The sequence below is a fragment of the Hippocampus bargibanti genome, linkage group LG03 (assembly GCF_051943395.1).
Source record: "Hippocampus bargibanti isolate YZ-2025 linkage group LG03, ASM5194339v1, whole genome shotgun sequence".
NCBI lineage: Eukaryota > Metazoa > Chordata > Actinopteri > Syngnathiformes > Syngnathidae > Hippocampus > Hippocampus bargibanti.
The window spans coordinates 17,218,194-17,230,465 of NC_142736.1; the positions used below are offsets into that span (position 1 = coordinate 17,218,194).

General features: G+C 43.3%; 1 protein-coding gene across 2 annotated transcripts in view; it reads left to right on the forward strand.

Moving 5' to 3' along the window:
- homer2 (homer scaffold protein 2) overlaps positions 1 to 12,272 on the forward strand; it is a 33,985-nt gene that overhangs the window by 8,908 nt on the left and 12,805 nt on the right. For both annotated transcript variants that reach the window (XM_088992321.1, XM_088992322.1), the window contains 2 exons: positions 3,306 to 3,437; positions 11,434 to 11,526. In XM_088992321.1, coding sequence (XP_088848447.1) covers positions 3,306 to 3,437; positions 11,434 to 11,526 — 225 coding nt within the window. The remainder of the gene's footprint in view (positions 1 to 3,305; positions 3,438 to 11,433; positions 11,527 to 12,272) is intronic.

Below are 12,272 nucleotides of genomic sequence, written 5' to 3' on the forward strand. Positions count from 1 at the left end.
CAACTGCTTTCACTCCATATTTCATTCCAGATGGGTCATGACTTTGGGATAAAAGAGGAGGTTAAATACTTTCCTGTATGCTATACTGTTTACAATTTTGCTTAAAATGTGTATTAGAGTGACGTGTTTTTTAACTGTTCGGATTTCCGTTTCAAAACAGAATAGTAGCAACTGTCTGTCATGGACATTTAAAATAAGCTTCATTAAAGAGCTCCTCAAATGATGTGTTACATTGCAAGTCTGACATAAAAATGCTTACCCATGTTGTAATTGAAGGCAGAGTCAATATTGGGATTATGGGTAATAATATACACCATTTAAATTGTACAAATATTTATATTCACAACACCACCGTTTCACATTTTGTTGAAAGTGTAGATTATGTTTCCATGGCAATAAGATCCTCTTCTTGTGAAAAGGCAGATATTGTCATGCGATCATTTTTAGCCCTTTGATTTCTTGTCAGTGATTGTGCAAGCACGGTCACAGAGCAGTTGTAACGAAACAGGAGCAAAATCTAAACAAGGTCTGCGGGGATGACTGGCGGAATAACTAACCCAACAGCTGAAGGTTTAGGAGGAAATGTTATCCCATATGAACTTTTTGCACAAAGATTTGTATCGTTGCAAAGAAAGTCCTTGTGCAATGTAACTATAGGATTTTCACACCATTCTTTGGTGAAAATCTCTTTAGAAGCAGGAATGTGAGTTATTTGTGTATTTTTGCAAAGCAATGTTTTGTCAAGTGACTCCCACTGCTTGAAGCCAGCGAGGCAACACTCATCAGGTTATGTCATCACGCAGAACTGACAGAAGATAGCTGGCGACTCCCAGACCACACTGGCTTATTTTTATCTTGCAGGCGCTTAAGAAATGTATTTATTTGTATCCAGAGAAAGAGCATAAAGCTGCATTCATTTCTGATTGCATTATGTTATCGCCAATACTTCCCCAAGGTCAGACCTCCTTTCTGCGCTCTCCCACTTAGGCTTCCTCTTTTGTCGTCTCCCTAACATTACAATCTTGTCTGTACAACCATTAATGATGCCATCTCCTTCTTGCCCACGGGTTTTGGTGAATTCATTTATTTTTTATTCTATTTTTCTTTGGAAAGTACAAAAAAGGACATCTTTTGCTCTCCATCTGGTTGCAGAAAACACCCAGTTTTGTCATTGTTTCAGTTCAGGTCAGCAAAAGTGCAGTGCGTCTTCTCAAAAAAAGCACTTTGTAAAGTATTGAGGAATTTGTGAGAAAAACACCTCTAGTTTGCATACTTCTTATGAACAAACTATGTCTGTCCAGGACAATAGTTTTTGGCGCTGTATGCCCTACCTGTGACAAACTGTCAGCATATATTGGCTCACTCAGAGAACCAGGCGGCTCACCAATGATGACAGAGCAACCAGAAATGCATTCCAAGCCCTTCTGACTCCTTTTTGCCCAGATGTGTGCTCATATAAGCTGATCACAGTACTGTATACAACTTTACTTTTGCTACCCAATTTATTCAAACCACGACACCTTCCAGGAATAAAGATGCTAGCATAATAAATCCTTCAAATAGAAGAAAATTCAAATATAATTTCAATTCTATCAACTTTATGATCCCATGTTGAATTTACTACAATATAATTATTGGCTGGTGAGCAGTCCAGGTCAGGTCACCAGATAGGCTGCAGGTCACTGGGGACCCAAATGAGACTAAGCAGCATAGAAATTGGGTGGATTGATTGTGGGGAATTTTCAATGCATCTTATTATTCCCCACGTTGCTAGCTCTCAAGTGAAAATTACCACACAATTGCGTGATGATTTATTATTTGAGCAAGTTTTGAATTTGGTAAAGAATTACTTGGAGACTAGGCAACAGTTTGCGATGGATACAAGTCACAATAACTAGACATTGGGGTTGGCATCCCACGGGGTTTAGTAATGGTACTAGTGTTATATAATCTGAAATACTCTAAATCTCAAAATCCCTAAAATGCACCCTCTTTGTTCGACATCTCATTTACAATATTACTTCGTCTGATTATGCCAATTCCGCCCATACATATTCAGATATGGAACACATTTCTACAGAGGCTACTCAAGGAGACTCGTAGTTTGAAATGCACTCTCAAGTTACTGGCCAGCGGCACTTTAATTTGGACTTCCTGTGTTGCATTTGATACAGGACTGGCTGTCCACCCCCACAGCTGCCCATGTCACTGCACTCCCCCTCCCTCTGTCACGCTCTCCCACTTGCCTACTCGCTTAATTGCTGTCTTGCATGCACATTCATACCACCTACAGAACCCTTAATGGGTATTATGATGATACAGTAAGTGGAAACAAGCAATGCGCACGCATTTTTCTCAATAATGAAATTATGGGTTCTACTCTTATCTTCAGCTTCATAATAATCGAACCATGCTTTTTAAACTTGCCAATGGTAGGCCTTAACCATCCACATCTTAGTTTTAAGATAATACTTGGGGAATCTAAGTTGGTGAGGGTTGCCGCTTCTATCTTGCAGCAGCCTAGTTTTCCACTATGTATGAACATTAAAGTTTCCTATCGCACACCCATCTTTTAACAAATGTTCCACTTAGCTCTTTTGGAAGAAGTGCCATTCAGGAAACTATTTTGAGAAAATTAGGTCATCATTTTTTTTTCATGAGATGAACCTTTTTACAATACTACCCGTATTCTTATTCTCAAGGTTTTTCTTTCTAGGATTTTTTTGGGGGGTCCGTGTACTTCAAGCCGTTCGAAATGGATATTTTGCGTTGTTGAAAAGGACACACATCTGTCAGATTTGTATTCTCAAGCACTGTCTCCACCGTCAGGTTGCTATGAAACAAGGACTGCCCAGTAATTTAGCCATCTTCAGTTGCTTCTAATTGTTGAGATAAGTGGATCTTTATAGTCAGGCAAATTTGAGTTCATGTGACTTCTTTCAAGTGACTGCTTTTGTTTACATCCATCTGACAGTATAATTCACTCCAACCTGGTCATGCAGAGTTTTAAGTATGAGATCTACTATAGTGGCTTTATGCTCTTGGGTGCAGACAGCACCCGATTTACTACATCTCTGCAACAGGTGACAGTCCTGGAACAAGCAGACAATGTCGTATAATTTGAAGGTTTGTGCGTTGGCAATCCGGTCTTTTGTAGGTCAAATAATGAATTGCTGAATTGGCACATTTACGGGTGAGCGCGCTGGAGTTTTTTTACTCCGTTGGCAGATTGTAAATTGAGTAATTGAAACTCATGAGACTAATCGTGTCCTCACAGAGAGTTTCATGTGTCTTTTTTTCCTCAGGTTATCATCAACAGCACGATCACACCCAACATGATGTTCACAAAGACGTCACAGAAGTTTGGCCAGTGGGCAGACAGCAGGGCCAACACTGTGTTCGGTTTAGGCTTCAACTCAGAGCAGCAGCTTGCTAAGGTAATGGTGTTCACAATCACACACAGCTTATCAATGAATGAATGTACCATAAAAACATTGCGACCAAATGGTCCCATTTCCACTAAGCATTGCCGTCTAGTTCTCCTCTGGATGGTTTGTTGGGGGTGGTGTGTCATATTATCTACCAAAGGGTATGTAGGTGAGATGGTGTATTAATTATGTAGAAAGTGTGACATTATACTAGCAACATAATGGAACCCCTTAATGTATTCAGCAAAAAGAGAGGCGTCAAAATAAACAATGCTGGATATCCTGCATTTCAGACTTTAGTGGGCATACGGTTGTTTATTATCACAGGAAATTTTAGCTTTGTTATTTGAAAATACTATTTTGTAAATTCATCCCAAAAGACAGTTTTGTTTCTCGCCAATAAATGAACTTAGCATGTCACTCAACAAGTACAGTGTTGCTGTTTTTGTCCGACCCTGTGGGTCGGACGGATTTGGTGCCCTTCACAACTGACGAGAACATGTCACGATTTGCAAGGTGCTGGTGGTGGACTCCAAAAAAAGCAGGCAGGAGGAGAGGAGCAGGGTGTTATTGACAAATTGTATTCAATAAAGTTAGCAGGAACAAAATTTCAAACAACAGTCAGCAGACCAAAAAGGTCCAAAGTAGCAAACAAAAGCATACATAAAACATGACAAGGCGAAACAAACCAGACCCGACCCGAAATGGTGCTGGGAGACCTTTTAGCTGTCACCGATTAAAACGACCAACACATGTGCAGTTGCAGGCGCGGCCCATTGATCGCAAACCGAAACGTGACAGGACCGAAATGCAAAAACTGCCAATGTTGCGCTCTCCACTATAGTAAGGGAGATACGGTGTTGTGGGATCCAGGAAAAAACCACAAGACAAGCAATGTGATACGTCTTGACTCAACAGTGGTTTACTTCGAATGCCCCGATCTAATGCAAACGTACGCGCACAACAATTTCCGGTCCAACGATCTAAATCGGTCCGACACGAAACACGAACCGAAGCAGGCGTTCCATGTTTAAATAAACATTTTCGATATATATCATTTGTAAACCAATAGAACTACGCGAATGTAACCAAAATAGGAAATACGATAATTTACAACCTGTCACATACTCCCCCTCAAAATAGATGTTGTCCCCAACATATGTACTAGTAAATACATAAATACGCTGGACGACGTGCCCAAAACAATGACGCACGGTATTATGAACTGCATCCAAATATGAACTATAATAATGAACAGTTTACAGACTGGAACTCTTTTCATACATTCTGTTTACATTATAACAATCAACAATTCACAGACTGGAACTCTTTTCATACATTCCGTTTTACTTATACAGGGCTCATCGGGGTCTTCTTGTTTCCATCTCACTGTTCTATTAAACCGAAGTGTCGATTAACCATTTCTGTAGTATTTCGTGGTATAATAGGGGTGTGCGCCATACATCCAAGGCATTGTCTGTTCACCATGATATGGTACTGTCCCTACATTGTAGCAAGATGGCGAACCAAGGCGATCATACGTGAATACCTTGGGTCTCCTGTGTTCTCGTCGTGGCCGTTGATTTCCCCCAATATCAGGATTACTGGGGGGTGGCTGGGGAAAAGGGGGACACACTGTCACAGGTGGATCATTTTCCGGACCAATGTTGCCCTCCTGAGATTGGTCAACTTCCGCAGCTCCCGGCTCCGTCCCCGGCAGTTCATTCCCCAGTTGATTGTCATCATGGTGGGTTGTCTCCACAAAGCTCACGTCCCGCGGTTCTGGTGAGTCTGGTCGGGTGCTCTGGCGATGCAACACTGGATAATACTCATCCTCCTCATCATCCTCTTCCGGATCCATTTCCGGCATCTTGTTCGGTCGTTGCCGAGTGGACTTTTCCTTGGACTGGGACTGTAGTGAAGTCTCTAATGGCAAATGATCACATGGCAGCAAGAGATTGCGGTGGAGTATCCTAGATCTGCCCTTCCCCCTCTCAGGTTTCAGCTCATAAACTGGAATGTCTTGGCTGACTTGACGAACCACTGTATGAACAACATCCTCCCAGTGGTTTCTCAGTTTGCCTGAACCTCCACGTGGGGTTAAGTTTCGAACCAGAACACGATCACCGGGCAACAGGGTAGAATACTTTAGTTTACTGTCATATAGTCTCTTACTCCTGGCAGCAGTTTTGTTGTTATTTTCTTGCGTGATCGCATACGCTTCCTCCATGCCCTGTTTCCACTTCTTCACATAGTCCTTCTGGTTGGTTTCACCCTGGTTCGAGTCTGGATTCAAACTAAACAACATATCAACTGGCAAACGTGGTGAACGTCCATAAAGTAAGTAAAAAGGTGAGAACCCTGTCACCTCACTTTTGGTACAGTTGTAAGCATAAACGAGTTTGTTTAGTGAGTCTTTCCAGTTACTCTTTTGTTTCTCTGTCAGTGTCTTTAACATCTGGATCAGTGTTCGATTAAATCGTTCAACTTGTCCATTTCCCTGTGGATGGTAGGGGGTTGTCCTTGAACCCGCAACCCCACAATATTCCTTCAGTTGAGCAAAAAGTTGATTTTCAAATTCACCACCCTGATCATGGTGAATTCGAAGGGGGAACCCAAACTTTAAAGCATAGTCATTAAAGATTTTGTTTGCCGCTGTTTTGCCAGATTTGGACGTTGTAGCATAAACTTGAGCGAAACGTGTAAAATGGTCTACTAGCACAAGCACGTATTCATAACCACCCTTACATTTGTCAAGATGCAAAAAGTCAACGGAGACAAGTTCAAAAGGCTGAGTAGTCACAATATTAGTGAGAGGGGCTCTGGTCTCACGGTTGGGCTTTTTGTGTTTTAGGCACACACACTCTCTCAGTACATAGTCCTCTATTTCTTTTTGCATAAAGGGCCAGTAAAAACGATCCCTTACAAGGGAAAGAGTCCTTTCTACACCATGGTGGCCCATTTCATCATGCAGCTCTTTTAACACTGTCACCTTGTGTTTTTCAGGAAGCAGTAGTTGGGTTCTGTTTGCCGTTTTTCTGTACAAAACACCTCTGTCATTAAAGTGTAGCTTGTCCCATTCCCTCACAAGACAAACAACTTGAGGACAATGCTTTCTTAGTTCAGTACCTAGCGGTTTCGTCTCCGCCAGTTTGTATCTAATAATATGTCCTATAATGGGGTCAGTCTCTTGATCTAGCTTGATCTGTCCAACAGTCAATGGGGCTATCGGTGTGTTTAGTGACACCTCGGCACACATAGCTGAGATTCCCATAGACCAAGCTGCACTAGACTCGTTCTGTTGGTCAACCGCTTGTACGGCAGCACTCACAGCATCATACGACATTTCTTTTGTACATCCTTCCATATATGTTACCATATCAAGGGGCATCCTAGATAAACTGTCTGCATCAACATTTTCCTTACCGGGACGATATTTAACAGTAAAATTAAAATCAGAAAGTTCTGCGACCCACCTGCACCCAGTTGCATTTAACTTAGCAGTCGACAGTACATACGTGAGTGGATTATTGTCACTATACACAGTGAAGAATGGTGCATAGTACAAATAATCACGAAACTTGTCTGTGATCGCCCACTTAAGCGCCAAAAATTCCAACTTGCCCGAGTGTAAATTATAATTCTTCTCAGCTGCAGTTAATGTCCGAGAGCCATAGGCTATCACGCGAAGTTTGCCATTTTGTCTTTGGTACAACACAGCACCTAAACCCCGGTTAGAGGCATCTGTATGCAAAATGAAAGGATGCGCGAAGTCAGGAAAACCTAAAACTGGTGGTTGAACTAAACAGTCTATTAGCTGCTCTAACACTGACTGATGCTCATCACTCCACTCAATACGTGTGTTGGAAGACACACTGTTATGTCTCACTTTCCATTTTTGTCTTTGATGCTGCTGAGTCTCAACATTCAGAGGGGCTTTAAGCAAATCATACAAGGGACTAGCGATACAAGAGAAATCTTTGATGTATTGCCTATAATAGCTTAATAGTCCCAAAATGGCTCGAAGCTCACCGACAGTGCCTGGCTGCTTGTTTTTCAGGGCACGCACTGCTGCTGTATCTGCCGGGTCCATTCGGCTCCCCTCAGCAGAGACAATCCTGCCGAGGTACCTCACTTCCGGCTTGAAGAGGTCACACTTTCGGGCTTTGAGTTTTATTCCATTTTCCCTGAGACGTCGCAACACTCGTCTGACGTCCTCAACGTGGTTGTCAAATGTCCCGCTGAAAACAAGAATGTCATCAAGATAGGGGACACATATTTCGTCCCGTAACCCCTCCAGACATTGTTCCATACACCGCTGGAACGCTGCTGGTGCATTCATGAGTCCAAACGGAATTCGAATCCATTCATAAAGGCCCCAAGGGGTCACGAAGGCAGTCAGGTGTCGGCTCCCTTTGGACATGAACCCCTGGTGGTATGCTTTGCCTTGGTCCAGCAGCGAGAAGATGGTGTTACCCCCAAGGGTATCCACCACGTCCTGTACCCGTGGGATGGGGTGCCGGTCAGGGTGTGTTTTCCGGTTCAGCTCTCTGTAATCAATACATAAGCGCAGTGTACCATCTTTTTTCCTGACACAGACGACAGGGGATGAGTAGGAGGAAGTGGACTTTTCCACCCACCCCTGCGCTATCAAGTCCTGTAAATAATCTTTCACCTCTCTGTACATTGGCTTTGGGACAGACATATATGTCTTTGAAACGGGCTCAGTGTCTTTCAACAAAATGTCCATTTGTAGGTTTTCCACACACCCTATGTCGTCGTCCGATTTTGAAAATGATGCCGATTCCTCTCTCAACATCTGCTGAACGGTCTTTCTTTTATCTTCGTCCAAATGAGAAAGGTCAATTGGGGGGTCCCACTGCTCACTGAGAGCGATGGTGGTATTCTGGACATGGACCTCATTGACAACCGCTGAAGGAAGGTCCCTTTTAAATATGTTAGCTGGGTAGACAGACCCTACTGACTGCACTGTACCAATAATAGTCTTTACTGGAAACCTAATATCATGATTAGTAGGGTTCTGGACACTAACAACTATCCTAGGGATGGAACCTGCCTTTACTGAGACCAACGAGTCACAAAGCTCGAGGCCATCTGGCCACTGTGGGTTTTCACTTGGCTCAAAAACCAATGTAACATCTTCCTTAAAGGGCTTAGCCTGTACTTTGCATGGAATAATAAGTGAGCTATGCCTGGCTATAGTGAATCTCTCATTTGTTGTTTTTACACGGTACTCATGTGCTTGTCCCAGACTAACTGCTTTTATGAAAGTGGCAGCTTTATTGCGCTTAAGGTGGGGAAAAGCTAGTCTAACCGATTTCAAGAGCTTTTCTGTATCCCCTGTTTGTGACTCATTAGAGAGGCTATCTAACACAAGACGCTCAATGACATTAAACCCTATGATAGGACACTGTTGCTGGTCACCTTTTAGTACTAATACTGGTACAAGTAGCCCTGGATCATTAGCACCAAGTTTAAATGGTATCTCAAGCCATCCTACATAAGGCATATCCGTTCCATTAGCTGCCACAATATTGAGAGTGTTATCAGGGTCAATAAGCTCATTCACATTTTTCAATGACACGTCAGGTAAGTTCGTTTGTTTCCATAACTCATCTACAGCACACACCTGGGACCCCGAGTCCCAGAGTGCTTCAACCCTTTTGTTACCCAAAAAGCACCGAATAAGACATTTCTTCCCCACTAACTCCCTGACCGAAGGTAATTTGCCACACTGTTTCTTATCTGTACGCTCGACAAATGACTGCTTATATCTCTTCTGAACGCGGCCACATGTATGGGGCTTACATTCCATTTTCATAGCACCACTGTAACGCTGGGACCTATCTGTCTCTGTGGTCACACCATGTCCCACTGGGGTAACCCTTTCTAGTTTAAAGCATGGTTCCTAGCTGAGTTCTGTGCTCTGCAGCCTGCTCTGAAATGTTCACTACTTCCACATTTAAAACAGTGCGGACAATATTCTTCACCTGTCTGAATACAAGAATAACACCTGGGCTGAGGGCGACGGGGCATGTAGTACTGCTGAGGGGCGAACCGCTGCTGGAACTGTGCTGCCCCCCTCATCGACCTGGGGCCTGGTGCTGGGTGGTACTGCTGAAGAGCTGATGGGGAGTGCTGGGTGTAGTAGTGCCTGGCTGGTGGATCTACCTGATATTGTGAAGGTGGAGTGAAGGCGACCTGTTCAGGGTAGTGGTCAGGCAGGCGTTCAGGTCCTCCGCTGGTGGGCTGAGAAGTGGCTGTTGGTTTCTGAATAGTCTCTTTGATCTGGGACACTTCTGCACGCAGCTCTTTTAACAGCATCATCTCTGACCTCATCTCTTTGATCTCTGAAAGGAGTTCATTCGGCACAGTAAAAGTATTCTGCTTTAAGACTGTCTTCTTCCCAATCGGGACTGGTGTGTCATCTAACTGGACAGTGTTCAGCGTTGTCACCCGTGCAGCAGCATTTTTCTTTTTTTCCTGTCGCTCTTTTTCATTTGCACATGCCATGTTTAATTTTTCTAACAGTACTTCATCTGATGTGGTGGTTAGCAGGAGGAAAGGTTGCATGTCACTCTTTACATTGTCACTCTGTAACCCCGTCAGAACTGTGTGCAGGAATAAACTCTGGACCAACGTGGGATCATACTTCACCCCTGATTCAGCCTCTTGAGATGCAGAAAGAATCCTTTGACGAAGATCCATCGCACGCAGTAGAAATTTCTGTGGGGACTCTTTATTAGTCTGCACTTCCGATGAGAGCTGCTTGTACAATTCAGTGGCTCCTCTCTCTTGATAGTGAGATCGGAGAATCCTTCGTAAAGAAGGTAGGGTGAGATTTTCTTTCCCTTCGAGGTAGCTTCTCAACTGCAGACCTGGTGTTATGGCACGAACCACTGCATCAATGATCTCATCCCCCTGGTAGCCTTTACTGAGCCCACTTTCTATCTGTCTGACCAAATTAGGAAATGTGAGTTTATCTTTTTGTCCGAGTTCACCTATTTGTCCAGATATTTTGAAATCTTTGCGCCAGGGGGCAGTGTCTGGGGGCACTATGCTTCTCTTTCGCACTGCATCCCGACCTTTCTCACTTGGTTTGGCTATTCCTAGTTCAAAATCTTTTATACTTTCAATCAAGTCCTTTACACGTAGCAAATCTGACATTCCTTCATCTTCTAGCTCTAATTCAGCTCTTTCAATGTAGGTTGACACAATATTAATTAGTTGGCCTCGAGTCTTTCCTGTAAGTTGCTCTCTTTCCAGTCCAGATATTTGGATTTCAGCACATAACTCTGACAACTGTTGAAAATTCAGTCCAAATAACTTGCCTTTGATGTCCAACTGTAATTCCTCTAACGCCATTTTCGAGAGGGTAGACGCAGTTCAGCTGGCCGGATTCACTTCAAAGTCTTCCAGTGCCCTCTAGTGGTGGCTGTACGCACAGAGATGCAACGAGAGCACATGTAGAAACAAACCAGTAAACGGCGACGCCACTCCGACTGGGTTGATTGGGGATATTCGGCGCGAGCTTCTACCCACGGCGAGTAGACAACACTCGAACGCAAATATCCCAGCGGTGCCTCCAAAATGTTGCGCTCTCCACTATAGTAAGGGAGATACGGTGTTGTGGGATCCAGGAAAAAACCACAAGACAAGCAATGTGATACGTCTTGACTCAACAGTGGTTTACTTCGAATGCCCCGATCTAATGCAAACGTACGCGCACAACAATTTCCGGTCCAACGATCTAAATCGGTCCGACACGAAACACGAACCGAAGCAGGCGTTCCATGTTTAAATAAACATTTTCGATATATATCATTTGTAAACCAATAGAACTACGCGAATGTAACCAAAATAGGAAATACGATAATTTACAACCTGTCACACCAACGGGACTGTTGTGCTTGGCTAAAACAAGGCTTAAAGTGTTCAACTTCACCGCCATGCGTTGCCTAGAACTCATTCCCATCATTTGCAGTTTGCAGAGAAGTTCCAGGAAGTCAAAGAGGCAGCCAAAATGGCAAGAGACAAATCTCAGGAGAAGGCGGAGGTGCTGGCTAATCACACCCAGGTAATGCCTCACTCTTATACTATAACATACTACTATTATTGAAAGCAGAACCGGATGCAGTGTCTGAAACTCGTGACAAAAAGTTACCGGACACCAGGGCAGACAACTCTGAAAAGTTCCCTGCCCGGCCATAAAGTTGCCTGCCCCATTTTTCACAACTTGAAACACAAAAGGACAACTAAACGCCAAAAAAAAACATTGTTGCAAAGTATTAAGGATGTTTTTTATTTATTAAGGATGTACGTCTGTGTAAGCTCTGTCGTATAGCAGTGTTCCATCGATGAGTTTCTTCAGATGACGGCTGAAGAAACCTTCTCATCGATTATTATGGATGTACCTACCACAAATGGTCCCTTGCTTAATTTATCGTAAATATCCGTTGCTGATGATTTTGCTACAGTTGTCCAATGCAATGTTTGCTTTGCATCGTCGGCTACAAGCCTCTTCTTTCCACGATGCTTCTAATAAACATAATGATACATTTAATTTCTAAGCGCCTTTCAAAACTCTCAAGGACACGTTACAGTCACGGGATAATGTACGTTTACGTTTTGTAGCGTCATAAATTTTGTTAGCTTCTTTTGAGTCTTTCTTCTTGGGCTGAGGTTCTGTGTGTCTACTTTGGAAAATAATATGCAAATGCACGACCTTATAACGCTCGGGAAAGTCCGAAGCACCGATTGGCTGCCGTGCCGAGTATGCAAATTACCAAACGAACCGGTTTGTTTTCTTCCTTCAGCGATCGG